Below are 23,208 nucleotides of genomic sequence, written 5' to 3' on the forward strand. Positions count from 1 at the left end.
ACATTATTTTAGTCCTATTATAACTGATTTTCAGGACCCTTTCAAAGTTCCTTTATTAAGTTATTCTATTCATACTTTATGTTTATCTGCAATATTGGCAAACAGTACTGTGTTACCAGCAAAAACAATTGGTTTACAAGTTCCATTACATTCCTTCTGCATTCTTGCGCAAGCAGCTGGAGTTGGCAGTAATGTGTGCATGAGGTGCGCTTACTGTTGTGAATAAATGATGTGTCTGTGTCTCTTTTTCCAACAAAAGCTGTGGCCAAAAGCTTATGCCTGTCTGCAACTTAGCATGTCATCTTCATGGTAAGTAGCAATCCATCTTTTTCTACATTGTCAATATTCTTACCTGGAGTTTCCATTGTTTAATATTGCAGTTGCCTTACATATTACTTTACTTTCAGCTTTAAACATTTCTTTGGAAACACCATCTTCTACAAGCATACCTCAAATGGTTCAATTCATCTCATTGGGCATTACTTTCAGAATGCCACCTGTTCACTATTTTCTATACAACTCTTGAACTACATAAAAATTAACACAATCTCAGAATATTTGTGCAATTTTTTCTGTTGTTTGTTACTGAGCATTTAGCACTTTAGATGATGAAATTTAATGCCTAAATAGCATTTTTTTTTTTCATAATCTTATGATTCTACATTGCTTCTCTTAGCAGATTTTAACTGTCCCTTCTCACATCCCCTCAGACATTTCTGAATAGTTTTGTTCAGTAAAGTCTATCCTGATCTTAGTAGTGTGTCTGAAACTCTTCTGCCATCCCCCCCCCCCCCCTCAAAAAAAAAAAAAATTAAAAAAAACTGTTGTCTTGTTCCATTTCAGATTTTCATTGCTTTTTATCAATAACACATTTTGCTGTTTGCATGAGTAAATTTGTTAAATAAGTTTCCTTTCACTGAGCTCTGCATAACCATAATTTTGTAAGCTGCTGAACTATTTGCTTAATTTAACTGGGCATTCTTCTTTCTTCTTACGCAGATTCTCATAATCTGACTTCCTGCTTGATAAGTCAGTCTGTTCCTGCCTTAGTATCTACTTTTACTCAATATCTTACAAATACATGACCACTTGCAATTTTAAAGTGTTTTGGGACCATCACACAGACAGTGGTGTTCTAGTGGGTAGAGCACTAGACTTCTGCTCTCTGTGAGAGCATTGTGAATGATCCGTTGGACAACTATAAGAACATGGGGTGTAGAATGTCGCTTAAAATTCACTTTTTACATTCTCACCTGGATTTCTTCCCTGAAAATTTGGGAGCCATAAGCGATGAGCATGGTGAACACTTTCACCGAGATATTCTTACCAAAGAACACCATTACCAAGGCCACTGGCACCCTTCGATGATGGGTGACTACCGCTGGGGTCCTGTTAGAAAGAATGATGAAACGGCAAACAAAAGAAGAGCTCCGTCGTCGCATTTTTCTAAAACCAAAGACGATTAAAGGTGGATATATCTTCTGAACTAATTTTGACCTATTACTGGCATCATGCCCAAACGTACATAGAAAACAGTATTGATTTCAAATGTTCTGAATGTGTATTTTTGTTTGACTTAATTGAGTCAATTATTGCTATTACCATTTTTTATTCTGCTCTGTATCTAGGAAATGTGATGTCATAGAGAAAAACTGATTTTACCACTGTATTCAGCACTCTGAAATTAGGTAAATCCACCCATTTATAAACCAGATGCAGGAAAAAAGTTTAAATTTGTTAACTAGCGTTATCTTTGGATTTGTAAGTTCTAAAATTGTTTTGCGCTTAAATAAAGTACAATTTATTTAACTTATGATATGAATATACATTGTGCAGTTGGAATTTGCATTCTAAAGTGCAGAAGAACATAACCCAAATATAAATTGCTTTAAATGTTACTATTTTTTGAAACATTGGAATTACAAAAATTTACCGTTGTGCTGTAGGCAATTAAAAGCAGGCACAGCTTTTCTTCAAGAATCTCAACAATAAATTATTTTCAGGCTCATGTGAGCAGAGCAACAATTGAGTAATGAGAGAGAGAGAGAGAGAGAGAATGACAATCCTTCCATCCAAGAATGCTATCCTGGTGACAAATACAAAACAGTTTGATGATAGGAGTCAAGAAGAAAATTAGAAGTATATGGTAGAGAATGTACATGTAGTAATGTTCCAATTTTTGGGATAACCCATCAAGGAGAGCTACAGTTTTCTGGGCCCAAATATTATGTCATACGAATTATTTGTGGTCTGAAATGAAGAATCAATAGTTAACAGACTGTGTATACTAATGACTGCTTCTCAGTATATTTACTCCTTAAAGAACTATGTCATAAGCAATTACATCTCTCTTAATCATTCAGGGAATCAATGCTAGTAATAAGAACAGTCTTCATAAAGACTCTAAGTCACTCAGTCTGGATCAAAAAGGTGTACATTATTCAAGAACAGATACTTTCAAACTGTTGAGTCTCTTGTGGTAGTAGAAAAAGGTAGCAAGTTATTACCCTATAAGATGAATGGGAAGGTGTCAAAGATGATTTGGTGGTGGTGGTTAGTGTTTAACGTCCCGTCGACAACGAGGTCATTAGAGATGGAGCTCATGCTCGGGTTAGGGAAGGAAATCGGCCATGCCCTTTCAGAGGAACCATCCCGGCATTTTGCCTGAAGCGATTTAGGGAAATCACAGAAAACCTAAATCAGGATGGCTGGAGACGGGATTGACCAGTCGTGCTCCCAAATGCGAGTCCAGTGTGCTAACCACTACGCCACCTCGCTCGGTGTGTCAAAGATGAGTAACTGTAAGAAGATAAAGGATGACTTACACAAAATTTCTAGTTGGTGTGATGAATCACAGCTGGCTCTAAATGTAGAAAAATGTACGTTAATGTAGATGAGTATGGAAAAAAAAAACAAAAGAAAAAAAATATAGTGTTCAGATGCAGCATTAGAAGTGTCCTGCTTGACACAGTCATGTCGCTTAAACATCTGGGTGTAATATTGCGAAGTCATATTAAATGGAATGAGCATGTGAGGATTGTGGTAGGAAAGGCAAATGGTCAACTTTAGTTTATTGGGAGAATTTGAGGAAAGTGTGGTTCATCTGTAAAGAAGACTGCGTATAGGATGCTGGTGCAACCTGTTCTTGAGTGCTGCTAAAATGTTTGGGATCCACACTAGGTCAGATTACAGTAAAACATCAAAACAATTCAGAGGCAGGCTGCTAGATTTGTTACTGGGAGGTTCAAACAACATTCAAGTGTTACCGAGATGCATCAGGAACCTGAACAGGGCTCCATGGAGCCTTTCCTAGGAACACTACTGAGAAAATTTAGTGAACTGGCATTTGAAGCTGACTGCAGAGCGATCCTACTGCTGCCAACATACATTTTGCATAAGGACAATGAAGGTAAGATACGAGTGCCATTTTTGCCTCGCTCTGTCTGCGAGTGGAACACAAAAGGAAACAACTAGTGTGGTACAGGGTACCCTCTGCTACACTCCTTATGGTGGCTTGCAGAGAATGGATGCTGATGTAGATGTATAGCAGCAACTGCTAGATTATATGAAACAATAAAGACAGCAGAAATGTGTGATGGCTCATTTAACACTGTCAACCTACTATTTGCCTCACACCCACTGATTTCTTTCTAGTGGAAGGTATAGCCTTTGGCACAGGGGCATCAATAAGTTTATAGTGTGTTCCATGCAAAAAAAAAAAAAGCATACAATCTTCCATATTTTATGAGTTGAGCTGGTCAGGTTAACTGAATCTTTCCATAACAGATGTTGGCTTTGTCCCATTGTAAGGAGAGTTGACTTTTCTAGCCATCACACAAGTGGGGGAGGCTCCAATGACCATTTTATCCAGAGTTAGGAAATATTCAATTTATATTGAATCAAAGCACAGATCTTGACTATAGAATAGATCACAAACCAAATGACTGCATTTACATGTTAACTGCATGCGTAATTAAAGAGCTGATAAGGTTGGTTGGTTGATTTGGGAAAGGGGCCCAAACAGCAAGGTCATCGGTCCCATCAGATTAGGGAAGGATGGGGAAGGAAGATGGCCATGCTCCTTCAAAGGAACTATCCCAGCATTTGCCTGAAGTGATTTAGGGAAACCACAGAAAACCTATATCAGGATGGCCGGATGCGAGTTTGAACTGTCGTCCTCCCGAATGTTAGTCCAGTGTGCTAACCACTGCGCCACCTCACTCGATAAAGGACTAATAAATCTGATAGGAAAATTCCCCATAAAAAGTAATTTTGCCAACATTCTGAACTGACTGAGATGTTGCCAAGGAAAAGGACCACAGGATGAGCAGGTCCAAACATCTTTAACATTTCTGGACATCAGTTTAGTAAAATAGTGCCAAGATGATGTGTTCATTTAACAGGCAGACATGTGCCATTGCGTTCAAAGCTCTGGCACCACATGTTGTATGGGTGCCACCATAGAATGATCAACCTAAACGCCAGGGTGTCTCCACTGCCACTCTACCTGAAATACCTCCGGAAGGATCAATAATGCCTATCTGGTCAAGCTGGCTACTACAAACTACTGTTTACAGGTGTAATCACTCCAAAGTGTTTCCACCGAGGAAATATAACTGAAGGAGACACGATTCAAAGCCCCACTATAAAGCAGTATCTAGTTGTTATCACTTGGTTTCAGTACATCGTTAACATAGGTGTGCAAGTCTGACACCACCTTGGCTGCTAGACTTCAGTACCTAGAAGTCAGATGTCTATGTAAAATTTGTGATACGAATCTGGTCATACTACTAGAAGATTTGCACCATTTCTGTAATCAGAGAAACAACTTTCAGTCACAACTGATCCTGAAAACAGCCTACCATAAGCACATCCATTTGTCAGTGATAATCATTGCATTCATGTGTTCGTACTCATTCTCTTCTCCATTACTCTCATGGCTCAGTAACTGCTTACTTACTTCCTTTCAAATGGTTCTCTCCCAACACACCTACTAATTTTCCCTAATGGCTGGAACAAACTCCTAGCATTAATTTCGTGTGTTCTTTTCCTGTGGATAGCTTCATTGTGTCAATAGTAGTTCATAATTGTGGATTCATGTCCATCCCCACATTGTAAGATCTACCTCTACATTACCCATGTCTTTGGGGTCAATACACAACTCTGGATTCAACTGCAGTACCTCTCTTGCTCGTCTGTAGCTCTTCTCCCTGTACCTGAGAAATTCAGACAAGCAACTCTTGAAACATCTGTTGTAGGTTGACAGCCCTGATGCTGAACAGTCCAAAGAGACAGGCAGTTATGGCAGGTAAACCATAATTTATTTGTTGAATTGCAGGCAGAAGCAACACTGTTGTCGGTATGTTCGTTATCATCAATATGACTTAACCATCCATTTCCACAGAAGACTTTGTATTCGGGGCCGCCACAGCCTGGATACATTATTTTGAAGATAAAATCACTTCAGATGTAAACACTTTATTTATAAGTGCAACCGGTTTTGCAGCATTTTAGCTGCATCATCAGCTGCAATAAAAAGAAGTCATTTTCTGATCAGAAAACAGAATGGGATGATCCCATGTTCATAGTCAGCAATTTTTCGCTATGTTGTGGACCACAATTATACGAGGGTAATCCCAAAAGTATGGTCACCTATTTTTTTATAAGTACATAGACCTGTTTATTTCTACAATGGTTTATGTCAGTTTACAGGTTGAACATTTAGCTATTTTTTGACATAATCACGATTTATGTCGATGCATTTTTGCAGATGCTGTGGCAGTTTTTGTATGCCCATGTCATACCAGCTCGCTGCCATGCTGCTCAGAAAGTTATGAACCTCTTCTTTCACCTCGTCGTTGGAGCTGAATCACTGGGACCACAATTAACGCCGACAGGTACTGTGAGACTCTGAAAGAAATCAAACGAGCAATTCAGAACCAGAGATGAGGAATGTTGAGTAAGGGAGTACACATTCTCCATGACAACGCTCGCCCACATATCGCTCGGCAAACCGTTGCTCTCCTGCAACAGTTTCAGTGGAACATAATCACCCACCCACCCTATAGTCCTGACTTGGTGCCCAGTGACTATCACCTGTTCCCTAGGTTAAAAGAACATTTGGTCGGAAAGCAATTCAGCTCCAACGACGAGGTGTAAGAAGAGGTTCATAACTTTCTGAACAGGATGGCGATGGGCTGGTATAACATGGGCATACAAAAACTGCCATAGCGTCTACAAAAAAGCATTGACATAAATCGTGATTATGTCAAAAAATAGCTAAATGTTCAAGCTGTAAAATGATGTAAACCATTGTAGAAATAAACAGGTCTATGTACTTATAAAAAAAATAGGAGACCTTACTTTTGGGATTACCCTCATAAAATAGCATAAAACAACATACAACACTCCTGAGATATCAGAAGCACAGGGACCCATTAGTTCATCAGGTACTGGTACTTATGATATCACAGACACATTTTATGCCATTTTATAATTGACATCTGCTACATAGTGAAAAATTGCTGACTATGAATGCTGGGTCATCCCATTCTCTTTTCTAATCAGAACATGACTTGATTTTACTGCACCCGATGATGCAGCATCCTATTTCCACATCAAATTATTGCTGTCTTATGTAATTATTACAGCCCACCTTTTTTTATCAATCTTGTCATGAGTGGTGGTGATGCAACATGATGAATTTCTCCATGGTTCCGAAAGTCTGGAAAATATACTGGCATAAGAGGTTTTATGCAATGGCATAGTGATTTCATAGCATTTGACATCACACATGTGCAAACAGGAAGCAAACAAAATACTGACAATATTTTATTTTTGCCCATATTCTTTTTTGGAATGCACTTTATGGTGATGGAATTATCTGTAGTGTAGCCCAAGGTATAGGTTGTGTATGAAGGTGACAATTCGCTTGAAAGTTGGCAAAGCCTACAAATGTAAATAATAAATATTAATTGTTGTGAAATACTGATAAATAGTTTAGCTCAACGCCTAGATTAGATTGGAAGGTGACAATTTGGTTGTGAGTTGTTGAAGCTATACTGTAAGCTTCAGTTAATGCTACATTTTGCCTTGATGTTTATTGTGAAGTGTAATGCCTATAGCACAAACACTTCCTTCCTCCTGGAATTAACATCTTGTAACAGTTATGAAAAAGGTCTTCTCTCTTTATTATTACTGAAAGCTTGATTTATTACTCTGAACATAATATTTTCAGGGCTTTTGTTTAAAAAAAATTTTTTTCTCCCCCCCCCCCCCCTCCCTCCCAGAGTAAGAGGACAGTGTTCCTAATATTTTCATATAGAACTCCCATTCACTGATATCCAAGATCATTTCTTCTTCCTGTTGAATGATTATTTAGCTTGTACAGTTTGTAGTTTTCATTAATCTGCTTCCTGTATGTGGCATCCTCAAGTGCTCTGGTACCCAAGTACTTAATACTGGGCACTTGTGTCTTATTCTCCCCATTCACATTTGTGTTTGCCTTCAATGGCCCTTTTTAATGTACAAATATTTTCTCGTTGTCTATTTTTAAGTATGTATTAATGACTTGAGAAAAGCTGGATAGTTTATTCACACCAGTAATTCTGCTGTACTGTTTTTTCTTCTAAAAATGCTGAGATGATATTTTCCAGTCACAGAAACTGTAGGCCAACAACATTCACTTTAGAATGTACATCATTTAGTCCACTCTACATTACAAAAGTCTTTTCTAAATCAAAACATCTCACAAACAATGGTCTTCTGAACTTCTTTTCCACACTGTTCTTTACGTAATTATACCTTTCCAGTTCCATTCTACATAAATTTAAATTCATCTTAAATAAATTTTTGCCCAGTTTTTACCTTTATAATCTTCATCAGTAACATTGGAGGCGTGTCAGTTTTCACATGCCCCAATACGTACTTTATAGGAGATCTAACCATTATTAAATTTTATTATTGTAATGCAATAAACTTACATACACCTACGCAAAAGTATGTGTACTTATTATTAATAGACACGTACCAACGAAAATGAACATTCATTTACGTCTGATACATTACTTTCTTTTGTACCCTTATATCCAGCACACAAGAAACGAATATAGATCACCACCTGGGAGAATGAAAAACTCATTTTTATTTAATAGTATCATTTTGATGGATAAAAACCATTTATTTACATATGTCGGGTTTCTAGTTCATTTTAGGTTTTCCCTTCTTTTTTTTTTTTTTTTTTTTGCTGCTTGTTGTGTATTAAATTGGTAGGGCGGGAAAAAGTAATACGTGCGAAACATACCAACTGCGTGAAGAAATATTCACATTCCGTACCTTCGCCAGGGAGGGTTAAAAACTGTACGTATTCCACGCATTTCAGTTCGTGTGATACTGATTGCTTTGTTTACAAACATAAAGTCGAAGTAGCTATCGACATTTCGGATCGATTGAAGATTACAGTCATCATCTACATGTTAGACCACAGTCGCGACACTTCACCTCGATTTTGTTGCCTACCGCGCCAGCAGCGCCCCAAGCGGCCAGTAACTTAAACTGTGAGTTCGGCGCGATAGTGAAAGCGAATAGTGGTTGTTTCTTTTGATTTCTGCGATGGTTTTTACAAGCAGGAGCGTTTGTAGCGCAATAAATTGCAGCAACAACAGGAGGAGGACACCACAGCTGTCTTTTTTTAGGTTTCCTAAGGATCATGTTGCTAAACTATATCGTCAGGATTCACTTGCTAACTACATTTGTATCAATGATTAATGTTTCGTTTTAGGAGCAGAAAATGGCTAGTTAATAGCAGACGAGAAAATATATGAAAAACGACCCAGTTTACCTGTATAACAATATCAGGATTTGTTCGCTACATTTCGAACTAAACCAGTTCATGAACGCAGACAATAATAAACTCGTGTGGAATGCAGTACCCACACTGACATCCCAAATAAGCCACCCCAACTGACGATGAAGAGGAGACTGCCACAAAGATTCAACAATCCGTCTAAAGCTGTAAAACAGTCCTATGACACAGAACCAGCCAGTTGAGCTCTCCATGTTTCACTGCCAGATTCGTGTGAATCGTCAACACAGACCTGCTTTGACGATGAAGTGGTTAGATTAAGTGCAGTTATTCGTCTCTTACAAAAGCGTAATGTTTAGTATGTATTTCATTCACTTCTGTTGTTAGTCACTTAATTTTCCTTGCTTCCTTCGTATGATGACATTATTTTGTTAGCACCTTGTTCACTGACAGATTGTTTGAAAATTATTCAAATATTTGGTTTTGCGTAATATGCATTGTAATCAGCTCATTATAATGTTTCCAACATATTTCATCCACTATTTGGCAGTTGCTTGTCCCACTTAGAATAATCTAAATATTAAGGTCGTACTTGTGGCAACAGGCGATAATGTCAAACACAGTAAGCCTACCGAATGACAAATGAGCTTTCGATCGCTTTTGCATGTAGAGGTACATGTCTGTGCTTCTTACGTGTGAATCTGTATATTTATATTCTTTTGATATCAACGAGGTAAGCTGCAATTCTATCCAACGTCACAAGTGTTTCTTCACGAATGTGTTGTAGCGTGCCACTCGATTCATAGTTTTTGTCCATACTTGCACTTATTTTAGAATCATTTTTAGAAACATATATGCCTTCTGATACTACAAAAACCCTTGGAGGCAAGAAAATAACTCAAATATTTCGTAAATTACTTAGGAAATAGATGCAAAACAAACATTAGGCTTGCGACGCGTCTGATGTTCACCTTACTCGCCGCATGGAGCGCTAGTGTCGCTCCAACTGTCAAACGGTACCAACCTTTATAGCAGTGAGTGTCGCGACTGTTATGTTAGACTGTGTGTTAGACTGTGCTCTACATCTACAGAAGCAATTGGTGATGTACATAGCAGACCCATTTCAGTATGCAATGAGGGTTTCTTCCCGTCCCATTCGCATATAGAACGCCGGAATTACAATTACCGAACCATCTCTGTGGGCGCTGTAATTAGCCTAACCATGTCCTTGCGGTCTCTATGAGAGCGATATGTAGGCTATTGTAGTACGTTCCTAAATTTCTCACTTAATATAATTTATTGAAGCTTTGTAAGTAAGATTACGCGGAATAGTTGGCATCTAGTTTCAAGTCTCTGACAGTTCAGGATTTTCTGCATCTCCGTGATGCTCTACAATGTGTCAAACAAACTAGTTTCCATTTCGCCAGATATGATGAATACCTGTACCAATGACACTCTTTCAAATGTGACAGTATTTTAACGCTGCTACCCAGCCAGAAACCCAAGAGTTTTTCATCAAGTCTGTAACAATTCGTGTCACCATTCTTTGTATATATTCAGTATCGGACAGATAAACCTATGCATGTCACCAGCTTCACTCACGTATACCCAGGCCTTTCTATGACTTGGCTGATTCAAGTTGCGATTAACTGATACTGTAGTCAGAGCACACTATGTTGTTCTCGTTTTACATATTGCATAATATCACATTTCTGAAGGTTTAAAGCAAGTTGCCAATCTTTGCATCAGTATGAAATCTTACTCAGTATTTGGGCAACAGTTTTTCTTTTTTTTTTCAGAAAACACTTCATTGTAGATAGCTTCATCCCTTGCAATAGGGCAGTGAGTGCTACACTGATGGAACTGGAAAGTGCTACATTACGAATATGTTGACTGCTACCAAACTCATACTCAAGTATTTCCATTCCTGTTGGATTTGCTGATAAAAACTTCACCCTTATGTAAGCTTCTATTCAGCACCGGCACTGAAAAAGCCAATCTTACAGATGAAGAATAGTGCGAGTAGACCGCGGCTTTTCTGTGTATCTAAAGACTGAAATTTTGCAGGTATTGATCGCACCAGAGTATGCCAAGAGGATGTGCATACGCTGCTTATCACCATCTTTCAGGTTTGGAGAAAGTTTGAATCGTTAGTATGGGTGACATGGGACCATCATATTGATGGACTGCACAGACAGTTCTCTGTAGTGCAACAACGTCAGAAATAGTAGTGACGAAATGGACCCCAGACAACACTGTGATTCTACATAGGGTGATACTACACTGTAAGTAGATCTTGGGAGTGTTAGACTGACTCTGACAAATAGATAGATGGCAAGAGTTGAAAATCAGGCAGCATCTGACCATTTCGAGTGGCAATGCGTCATTTACTGCTGACACCATACGACAGTCAACATAGACTTGCATAGTGTAGAGCCAGAGTCATAAGGATCATTGAATGGCATTCTGTGATGTATAGCGCTGAGCGTCATGCCTGTTTATGGTGGTCACATTGATGGCAATGTTTTCGTAGACGACGTGTTGAAAGGTCACAGGAAGCAGCAATCCTTGAGACTAACACCTCTTCAAAATGTTGTGTGGGTGAGACATGATATTGGGTGTGACAACAGCTGATTGTGGAACTGAAGCTGAATGCTTTCCAGCATAAAGGCAAAAATCGTGAACACTGTTGTCATACTCTTCATGGCCAGGACACAATATCAAATGTTCTTCAGGACAATGCAAGACCCCACACCCAATCCAGTACACACCAAAAACGCCTTGAGAAGTGTACAGATCCTTGACTGATGGGCCAAATCCCTTGATTTGTCACATGCAGGATTTGTACAGGATGTGGAGGGAAGATTTGTATTTTAATACCAGTCTCTAGCCAGCAATCGTCATGAACTGACACTGTATGTGTTTCAGGTATATTAGGAAATTCTTCAAGATGATTTACTTTCATATCATAATGAACGCTACTGTTGAAATAACAGAGACTACCGCATAATAGGTATAAAACAAAGCACAGGGCTATAGATGGATGCTGAATGAAACGCGTTTGGCTGTCAAGAGCGACTACTGTAGGGGAATATTGTCGATAGATCTTTCACAAAACCTGAAGAAATTCTGGTCACGTGTAAAGGCTGTTAGTGGCACTGAAGTTTGTGCCATATAGTCATGGATGATACAGTAACTGAAACTGAGGGTAGCACAGCAAAAGTAGAAATGCCTAACTCCATTTTCACATGTTTCTTTACAAAGGAAAACCAGAAGTAATGTCCCAGTTTAATTCTCACACCACTGCAAAGTGGTGTTGAGAAACGCCCAAAGTCGTTAAAATGGAACAGATATGCAGGACATGATGAAATCGGTATGACATTGTATACCAAATTTGCGGCTGAGTTAGCACCTCTTTGAAAAATAATATACTGAGTATCCCTCAAACAAGAAACTGTGTTTGGTGGTTGGAAGAAAGCCAAGGTTACACCCATCTACCACAAGGGCAGCAGAAGTGATCCACAAACTGCTGTTCAGTAACCTTGACATCAATTTGTTGTATAATCTTAGAACATATTCCGCGCTCAAATGTAGCAAGATATTTCGAACAGAATGACCTCCTCCATGTCAACCAGCGTGGAATCCGAAAATATAGATCATGTAAAACTCAATTCGCACTCTTATCGCATGACATCCCGAAAGCCATGGATGAAGGAAGCTTTTCTTGACGTCCTAAAGGCATTTGGCACGGTACACTGCATATGATTATCAACGAAATTACGTTCATATGGAATATCAAGAAAGACTGGTGTTAGTGCATTTCTTAGTGTGGAGGACACAATATGTTATCTTCTATAGAGAATCATTTACAGGTGTAGAGGTAACTTCAGGTACCTGTGGTTCTTGTCAGGACAGGGAGATTCCAAGAGGTAAAACCCTTATGCTTTCTTTTCGTCCAGTCATACAGCATTTCCTCAAGATAGTGACATATAGAATGTGGGGTCCATGCTTTGTCTTGGCCGCCAAGTGTAAGCGCAAAGTATGTTTTATCAGCTTGCCTCACAAAGCATGTTATAGTGCATCTTTTATGAATAAAGGTGTACTATCTATAAATGTACCAGAAACTGTCTGGAAGATCATGACTTGATATCTCTTTGTAGCCATGATGAAATGAATTCAGATCTGAAACAAAAAGATACAACATCATAACCCTGCCAATAACATAAACATGTAAGTTATTACTCTGACTGCAAATGGCTGAAATGGAAAAGTTATAATCGCATGAAAACCAGTGCATGGAGTGTAAAACCGATTTCAAATTCGAAAAATCACATCAAAAATATTAAGTGTCAGTAAAAAAACCTCATACACCTCAGAGTTCAGAAAAAATTTGTTGACTGGAATTATTTATTAACCACAGAGGCCTATCTTACAAATATCAAAACATGTATAATTGATTCGCCACAAACATTTGATTACAATGATCAGCAATATGAAAACAAATCTTTAAATTCTGATTACTGTACAAGCATTTAAAAAATATTTTAGCAAAATTTCCTGTAATGGACAATAACCGATAACTGAATCATGAGGGTGCTGCACCCCTCTGTGAAGCAAACAGCAATAAAAATATTTTAAAGTAAAATAAATTGCACGCGTCTCAGAAGCGAACGGAATAAAATGCTGTAATGCAAATTAGACTTTTCAACTGTCAACAACAGATTTACTTTCAGGAGCCCAGGCAGTTGCTGGATTCAGAACAGGTTCTATAACCTACAGAATACAAATTACATTTACATAGGAAGCGAATGACAAAACATGCAGGTCCTTTAATCACAACAGTGGCATGTGAAAATGCGATAGAAGTCGTTTTTGGGCCACAGGCACTAAACCAACGGAAGTATTTAAATTAATTAAAGCCTATTTTTACATTGGCTAATACACTTACTAATAGCGCAAATTAAAATTAAATAAAATTTTAACTCGCAGTAAGTAAGGAGAAGAGTCTGTTACATCAGACTACAAACTTGTAAATTGCGAAAAGGCGTCACTGCCAGCTTTCATGAACACAGTATAGAACCAGTATCTGTTGCAAATACACACTTAGAACGTAAATCAGATAGCAAGTGAAAGACCACAGATGCGTCTCGGAAAAAGTCGTGGGAAAAGAACACACGTATTAAACTTGAGTGCAAGTGTTTAACTTCAGCAACACGAAATAGTTAAATTTACAAATGCATGCACGAACAGTGCAAAGTGAGAACTACAATCAAATGAGCATTAAGCTAAATGACGTCCAGGATGTTGATCCACTTCTCATGCAGCGGTCACATTAATCCCATTGGAATGATCAGACAAGAAGAACAAACGACACTTAATGTTGACAAAGTTAGTCTCGCGAAATGTCACTAACACATTAATGCCCGCCAAATAAGCAGCTCACCATGGTTCCTGCATTAGGCCGAAGTCAATCACGGACGATGTATGTTAACATGTCTACCAACCATGGCAGGAGGGAACTCTGCAAGCGAACTGCAGTGTATGGCCTCGTCACCTTGCAGAGAAAGTAAGGCCCAATTTTAGAGTAGTTGAAGCAATCCAAATATAGGGAGCAACCCGCCATTTCACCTTGGCACAAGCCACGACTCCAGGTATGGCTCTGCTCAATGGTCAACTCACTGTCGACCACCAGTCAACAGCCCCTTGAGCAGACAGCCACTGCTGTGAGCTGTGTACGCTTAAATCGTTCTTGTGGTGCTGCAAAAGCACCACCACACTGGTAGCCCAAGAAGCATAACTTAATGGCACAAGCAAGGATGTTCAACTAGTAGAAAAGTTAATAGCAGGGTGCACATGATAAACATTTTCTGTTAATGTTATATATTAATGATCTTACATACAATGTTAATAGTAAATCCAGACTTTTCGCACATGAAGCAGTTATCTATAATTAAATACCATGTGAGACATGCTGCTCAAATATTCAGTTAGACCTTGATAAGATTTCAGTGTGGAGAAAAGACTGGTAACTCACACTAAATGTTCATAAATGTAAAACTGAACTTTACAAAAAAAAAAAAAAAAAAAAGAAAACATGATATCCTGCCTCCAGTATCAGTGAGTCTCAATCGGAATCAGTCTTCTCATAGAAATACTTGGGTGTAACAATCTGAAGGGATACACAATGGAACGATCACACAGTCTGACTTATAGGTAAAGCAGGTGCCAGACAGTGGTTTATTCGTAGAATACTAGGGAAATTCAATCAGTCTACAAAGAAGATTGCATTAAATACACTCATGTGACATATCCCAGAATATTGCTCAAATGTGTGGGATCCATACTACATAGGACAAACAGGGGATACGGAATGGATACAAAGAAGGGCAGAGTCACAGGTTTCTTTGACCTGGGAGAGTGTCACGATGGTTGCTGAAAGAACTCAATTGGTAGACACTAACTGTCTCGTGAAAGCCCGCTTAGAAATTCAAGTGATGAATCAGGGTATTTACTAAAACCCAATTTGCTGCCCCTTCTAACTTGTGTGAAGCACACATTTTAGTAAAACGTTTCTGTGTTTATTTCATTTGCTTTAGTTAATATTTTGATACTACTTTTTCACATTCTTTTTTATGTATATGTCTCTGGCTCTAGTATTCTTGCTACCCCTTTCCAGTGTTGTTCCTAGTGTCTAAGGTGGTTCAGGAGATGATGAATCTGTCTCTTCTTCCTTTGGATGCTGTTAGTGGTGATTCTTCTTTCTCGTCTTCTTCTTTCGGATTTGTTGGCAATACTGTCACTGGCAGTGTTAACATTATAGAGTATAGAGCTTGAGGTCTTTCTTATATGACTCATGTTGTTGGGGTTCCTTTTAGCGTGATTGCAGTAGCTGAGCGCTAGGGTAAATATTTGGCCTTTTCGTTGAGACATTGATACTGCAATATTATGATTGACTTTTAATGAATGATTAACAGCATTCTTCACTCATCTGCCAGTTGACACTATGTAGCATTTCAGTCTCAGTAGAACAAAACTATAAGGCATTTTAACACCTTCTTCCAGACTTATTTAATACTCCTTGTTCATTCACTCTGTCAGACATCACCTGTGCAACAGTATTGCTTTAAGTGTTTTGTAAATAGTCGATTTTGCACACATATTGTTAGAGGTACTGAATGTCCTACCAATTGCGTCAATCTGTCATTCATTTCTCCTATTATTTTATATTACATAACATTTTTATACCTCAATATGCAATTTATCAAAATGTCTTATGATAGAGTGGAAGTCAATAATATGTTACATGTAGACACACATCTGAGTGCAGTAATAAGTTCCAGGAGGGAATGGTACTTCTTTTTCTGCAACTGATATCAGTATCTAACACTTTTTATATCAACGGTCAGGTTTCATTAACAGATACACACTCAGGTAACTGGATTAGAGACACCTACCTAGAAATGACTAACACTGTCTTTGGCCCCAAATATAGCGGCAAAACGTTTATCACGCACTCCCCAACATACTAAAATGGTTGAGCAGCCATCCTGATCCATGGCTGCTGAACAACTGACTGCAACTCGTGCAGATTCTTTGCTGTTGGGTCCAGGGTGTGGATGTACTGCCCTATGGCGTCCAATATGAACTCAGTATCTTTAAAGGAATGTGACCACGGCCAAAGGAGGGTGGGCACATAAACACCCATATTTTTGCGGAGTGATTTTGAATCGTTCTGAACAAATACAGATTGGAAAAACGTCATGCTGAAGGTCAAGTTGCCTATGGATTGCTGTAGGGTAAAATAGAGATGCAAATAAATGGACAGTTGGTTCCTGCACCTTTTGTTGATGGTATATGTGTCAGAAATTCCATTACATCTTATGTAAACATCCACCTCATGAGAATATCTTCACAGTCTAACTGAAGTATACCAGCCGCTACCTGGGGAGTGTATAGCACCATATGTTTTTTTAAACACATATCCTGCGATCAGACTGAACGAGGTGGTGCAGTGGTTACCACACTGGAGTCGCATTTGGATGGATGACAGTTCAAACCAGCGTCCGACCATCCTGTCTCAGATTTTTGTGATTTCCCTAAATGGCTTCAGGCAAATGCTGGATTGGTTCCTTTCAAAGAGCACAGCCGACTTCCTTACTCATCCTTCCCTAATGCGATAGGACCGATGACATAACTGTTTCGTCCCTTTCCGCAAATCAACCAACCTGCTATCAGCACATTTTTTTGTGTACCTGACTCGTAAGCTGAGAAGAAAGTTTTTCCACGCAGTCCAGTGGTACTGTTTGTACACCAATTATAATCTCTGTACCGCGTGATATAAGGTGAGCTGACATACGCTATCTGATAAAAAGTATCCAGACACCTGGCTGAAAATGACTTACAAGTTCGTGGCACCCTCCATTGGTAATGCTGGAATTCAATATGGTGTTGGCCCATACTTAGCCTTGATAACAGCTTCCACTCTCGCAGGCGTACTTTCAATCAGATGCTGGAAGGTGTCATGGGGAATGGCAGCCCATTCTAAATCAAGTGCTGCACTGAGGAGAGGTATCAAAGTCGGTCAGTGAGGCCTGTCACGAACGTAGCGTTCCAAAACATCCCAAAGGTGTTCTATAGGATTTAGGCCAGAACTCTGCGCAGGCTAGTCCATTACAGGGATGTTGTTGTCATGTAACCACTCCGCCACAGGCCGTGCGTTATGAACAGGTGCTCGATCGTGTTGAAAGATGCAATCACCATCCCCAAGCAAGAAGATCTTAAAACGTCAATGTACGCCTGTGCTGTGATAGTGCCACGCAAAACAACAAGGGGTGCAAGCCCCCTTTATGAAAAATACGACCACACCATAGCACCACCACCTCCGAATTTTACTGTTGGCACTACACATGCTGGCAGATGAAATTCACCGGGCATTCGCCACACCCACACCCTGCCATAGGACCGCCACTCTGTGTACCGTGATTCGTCACTCCACATAACGTTTTTTGAATGTTCAATCGTCCAGTGTTTACGCTCCTTACACCAAGCGAGGCGTCGTTTGGCATTTACTGGCGTGATGTGTGGCTTATGAGCAACCACTCGACCATGAAATCCAAGTTTTCTCACCTCTCGCCTAACTGTCATAATACTTGCAGTGGATCCTGATGATGTTTGGAATTACTGAGTGATGGTCTGGATAGATATCTGCTTATTCCACATTATGACCCTCTTCAACTGTTGGCGGCCTCTGTCAGCCAACAGACGAGGTCGGCCTGTACACTCTTGTGCTGTATGTGTCCCTTCACGTTTCTACTTCACTATCACAACGGAAACAGTGGACCTAGGGATGTTTAGGAATGTGGAAATCTCACGTACAGACATATACACCTGACCATGTTTGAAGTCCGTGCATCCTGCGGAGCACCCCATTCTGCTCTCTCACGATGTCCAATGGCTACTGAGGTCGCTGATATAGGGAACCTGGCAGTAGGTGGCAGAGCAATACACCTAATATGAAAATGTATGTTTCTTGGGGTGTCTGGATACTTTTGATCACATAGTATAGGTTTTGGAGTCTCCTAGACCGCACCTCGCGAACTACTTACTTGTTTTCTTCAGTATGGTACTGTATAGCTCAGAATGTGTTGGCAAGAATGTGTCATTTTTAACTTTCCCGAGTTTGATGAACTTGTTATTCGGTCTATGGTGGAAGGCGTCAGTGATATAGATCAATAAATAAACGAAAACGACGACAATTTGACATTAGCTAGTGATCACAGTTCTGCTGTCGAACAAGAGTGTTATTCAGAGGAAGAACTCAGGATTGTTGTGATGACAATCTGTCTGTTTCTTCAATGAAATACTTAAAGTGCCTGTTAAAATCGAATGTGTTCTGAATTTTGATAAAAAAAATGTAGTTCCCAGCAATGAATGTCAATTTGACAAACTTTCTTTTTGTACTTATTGGGTGGAATTTTTATGTGCAAATTTGAATCCTAGAATTTAGTTTTATTTGGAAATTTATTTGCTACAGAAATTGTATAATTTTTTCAGAATGTAAAATTCTTTACTCTACCAGTCTATTTATGTCTACTTTTTAAAATAACCACACAAAACTACATGCTTCTGCGTGAGAAGTAGTAAAATGCTGCAGGCTTTGTTTTGTGCAATAAAATAAACTAGAAGCATTTAAATAACACTTAAATAATTGTAAAAATGAATGTTATGTAGCATTAATTAAGAATTTCAAATGGTTTTTGGTTTAAATCTCGGTTTAAACATAGGGGTTCCAGAGACCCCACCTCATGGTATACGTTACAGAAAAGTCACCTCGTGAGTTAAGGGTTAACTAAAGTGCGCGTTATTTATGTTGGTGGCCGAGTTTAGGTTCGTTCTGCGCATCTGACGTCAAAAAATACAGTCAGCCAATGAACAGAGAACGACGTTGCCAGATCTCGACTGCAGAGTGCAGAGCAGAGCACGGACGAGTGTCTTCAGTTTTAGAAACGTTCAGTCATAAATGAAGTAATAGAACAAAAGCAATGTCTTGATAGCAGACTTTGTTTTTTGAAAGTTTGGAAAAACCATTCTTTATACCAATTGCTTCATTTTCTATTAATTAATTAAACCAAACAAGCAATAAGACTCTTAATTCAGGCGATAGCAAGGAAAGGTGTTTGTATCAATTTCACAAACTGCTTTTTTGCAATAAAGAACAGCGGTAATTGTTTATTTCCTATTGTACTTCGACAAAGGGCGAGTAATTCATTGGCATACCAACAGTGTTTGTCAGAATTGTGCGTTACCTGTTATAGTCCTTATGTAGCAACATTGCTAGACAAACTGCGCTAGTGTAACGGTTAAGGCGTTGGGTTTGTGAGTGAAAGATAAAGAGTTCAAACCTTCTGCGATGCTAAATATTTTCTTTATTTAAAAACAATATCGAAGTGTCGTACTTCACGAATTTTATTCGTTTCAATGCAATTTTTTTAAATTTCTACTGCTTTGTCTCTTCCTTAATCCTTTCGTTGCTGCAGTCACGTGCTCCCCGCATTCCGCGCTGTGCGCGATTTTGTCATCACTGCACTGCTCGCCTGTGCAGACACATGGTGTTCCCACTGCTTTGACACACTTATCATTCGATTTCACAAAAACTATTTGGCTCAGAAATTAGATTTTTACACATCTTCTTGACTGATACCTTCCCCCCATAAATGACTTACTTTTGTTTCGATGTTCAACCCAGTTATTGTGCAGCATTAAATGTAGTAAACCATTGCACGAAATTTTGAAGAGTTTGCAGAGGTAAAAGTCTATAGCGTATACTTTCCGTATGGTCGATTTTAGTTGCCACAATGTTGAGAATGAAATGTGGACAAGGTACCTAAATTTCATATAAAATTTACTGTATAACAATATCTCATTCAATTTAAGTACCACATAGGTGTCGTATGTAATATTGAGAAATATTCCGTCTTTCGCGACTGTAATAAAAGTTTTATTTACACCGGGCGCGTTTGGCTTTATTTTAAAGCACTTCAATCAGTCAAAGGAAGTGGGGGGGAAGGTATCAGTCAAGAAGATGTGTAAAAATCTAAATTTTGGGCCAAATAGTTTTTGTGGAATCGAATGATAAGTGTGTCAAAGCAGTCAGAAACACCATGTGTCAGCACAGGCGCTCGCAGTGACAAAATCGCGCACAGCGCGGAATGCGGGGAACACGTCTCTGTAGCAGCGAAAGGGTTAATGCGGCCGTGGTGGCTTTACTTCATAAACTGCGCGCTCCCCCCTAAACGTAACCTTGCGAACTATACTATACTATGGCGTTGCTTCTCTTGGCGCGTACGTCGTGTGCAACTGGCAACGCAGCAATCTCCCGCGTCTGGGCGGGCATGCGCGAGCCGCCAAGATAAAAGAATTCAACTATAGTAACTAACAAATACGAAAAGCACGTTTCTTTGATACAGTATGGAGACTGAGCAAAGCATGTTTCTGGACACAAACTCTTCTACCACAGACAATGGCGTGGTAAACAATGGAATGTTATTTCTTGTTTCTGCTATCGATGTCACTGACAATTTTTCTTCAGCACCGATAGATTTTCCAGGAACTGTTTTCCCACTGTAATTGTATGGGAACCCGTGAAACTCTAGCCTCCTCGATTCTCTTCATCCTGTGCTCACTTTCATTTTCCTTTCGTTTGGGAGACATTTCAGAAGATTTCAATCAATAACTTACAACACCAACCAACAATAACCATGACACATCACGAACTTGGCACGAAGTTAGTCTTTTGTTACGCTTTCTGTGCCTGCGTGCTACAAGCCAACACCCTCTAGGTTGAAGGTGGCGTAATACCAGCTCACTGACACTACAGTCTACTGCCAGGACGTGCCATGTGGCAGAGAAAGGAACTATGTCACTGACTTGATTTCTTTCTCCTTAGCACACAACAAATCGACCTTGTTCTATTCCCACAGGAATAAGACAAACGTAGCTGGTTTCATGACAGTAAGGTGCGTCTTGGTCTGATTAATACATTTATTTAAAAAAGTGAAAATTGTCAGAAATTGACTTAGTTCCTTTCTCGACCAACCAATTCAATTACACCTCATGAATGTCCCATTTGCTTAAGTAATGAAAATCATCAATTTGTAAAAACAAGCTGTAACCATATTTTTCATAAAGAGTGTATTGATGAATGGCTAGAAGAACATGTAGAAATGTTATTAAAAGATATAATGAAAAGTTAACTACAAATCAAATTGATGACGATTTAATAATTGTAGATGAAGCTTATGATGAAGCTTATGGCGATAATGATGATGTTGTTTGGAAATAGATTAATCTTATAATATTTTAACTGTATATAAATGAAGATAGTTCTGCTATTGAAAACAATAGTTTCAGCACCAGCTGGAGGCTACAGCCAGATGACAAGAATAAAGTAATTAAATACTTGAATGGTTTTGCTTATTTAGTTACAGAATATTACCAGGACCATACAATAATTATTCAGGTGAGTGATGATTTATTAAGAGAATCATTAACATTATTTAAACTAACACACAATCTTGAGATAACTGGTGAGTTAAGAGAAGAAACTTTAAATTTTATGAACTGCCCTAGATTTGGTGTAAAAGATTCATTTGGTAGTTATAGAACTAGTAGGTATAAAAGGTATAAGAAAAATATGAAATGGAATTATATAGGAGCAAATAAAAAAATGTTAGAAGTAAAAGGGCCAGCATTTCGTTTGTGGCAAAAATATATTAATATTCAGTTTGATCGTTATATTAAAAATCCTGATATTTGAATTACAAGTAAAAGACGAGTACATACACATGAAATATTTGGTCATCAGTATTCAAAGACTCTAGATGGAAAAGGCAATTTGTTAGTTCATACATTTTTTCCAAATGTGGATAATGATCCTGTGGAGATACATATGTATAAAAATGCGATTTGGGATAAGGAAATTGATAAAAATACACCAAAATATCAAACAAATTTATTTGAAGTTTTAGTTCACAAAATTGGTCACCCATTAGGTTTATACCATTCAGATATTTATGAATTAATAATTTATCCATTATATAATGGCTCTTATTTAGAATTGTTTCAAGATGATATTGATGGTATTTAAAGTTTATATGGTAAAAAAAAATATCAACACAAACGACTATACTAGGATCTACACCAGTTGTACCAAAAATGAATCAGTTAAAGAAGTACGTGAAACTAATAAATTTGATCACTTATTAACCCTTTGAGTACTGCAAACGTGATATGCCACGGCGCTCCATCTTGCCACGGGGCCTGCGGACGTTGTATGCTTTCCCGTAGGCCCTGCAGATGGCATTCGCCGTGCCGCCTGGTCGGTACTTACTCCTAATGACGGCTTAAACCGCAGCCGGTTCCACTGCCTGTGGCCTGCGGACGTCTAAAGCCGCTCAGGGCTGCATGCCGGCCCGTCGCAAGTTCTTTTGTCCCGTGCACTCCCTGGGATGGATTTACGCTATTTATTGTTCTGTGCCGCTGCCCCTGCTATCTGGGAAACACTCTGCTACGGATTTCGCAGTTGCTGTTCGACATTCGTGTTAGCTGGTTCGTGTGATCTTCTGCATTGTGCTTGTTTGGTGTCGTTTAGCTATCTGCTGTTTCATCAGGATTTCTAGAGTGCTGTCACTTTTGAGTTCCACAGACAAATGGCACATGGGCGGCGTTGTACTGACGAAGAGATACTGGAGATACTGACAAGGAGTGACAGTGACAGTGAGTGTGGCATCTTCAATGAATTTAGTGACGATGAAGATCCATCAGAAGAATCTCGTAGTAATACACCTCCACGTACTTCACCTAGTAGAGCTCGCCAGGATAGTTCTTCTTCAGATTCTGAAAGTGGA

At 39.0% G+C, this 23,208-nt stretch overlaps 1 protein-coding gene across 6 annotated transcripts in view; it reads right to left on the reverse strand.

Annotated features, from left to right (window-relative positions):
• Nucleotides 1–23,208, reverse strand: part of LOC126248456 (methionine aminopeptidase 1D, mitochondrial) — a 168,896-nt gene that overhangs the window by 136,148 nt on the left and 9,540 nt on the right. The window contains exons 1-2 of one of the 6 annotated variants that reach the window (XM_049949458.1): nucleotides 8,335–8,406; nucleotides 6,656–6,724 (exon numbers count right to left, since the gene is read on the reverse strand). The exons of 1 other annotated variant lie outside the window; for it this stretch is intronic. In XM_049949458.1, the coding sequence (XP_049805415.1) occupies nucleotides 6,656–6,724; nucleotides 8,335–8,375 (110 nt within the window). In that variant the 5' untranslated portion in view covers nucleotides 8,376–8,406. Of the gene's footprint in view, nucleotides 1–5,804; nucleotides 5,911–6,655; nucleotides 6,725–8,029; nucleotides 8,065–8,334; nucleotides 8,455–23,208 lie in introns of those variants that run through there. 4 more of the 6 variants (XM_049949452.1, XM_049949457.1, XM_049949453.1 and 1 more) reach the window with 4 other exon arrangements.

Source organism: Schistocerca nitens, chromosome 3 (genome assembly GCF_023898315.1).
Source record: "Schistocerca nitens isolate TAMUIC-IGC-003100 chromosome 3, iqSchNite1.1, whole genome shotgun sequence".
Lineage (NCBI taxonomy): Eukaryota > Metazoa > Arthropoda > Insecta > Orthoptera > Acrididae > Schistocerca > Schistocerca nitens.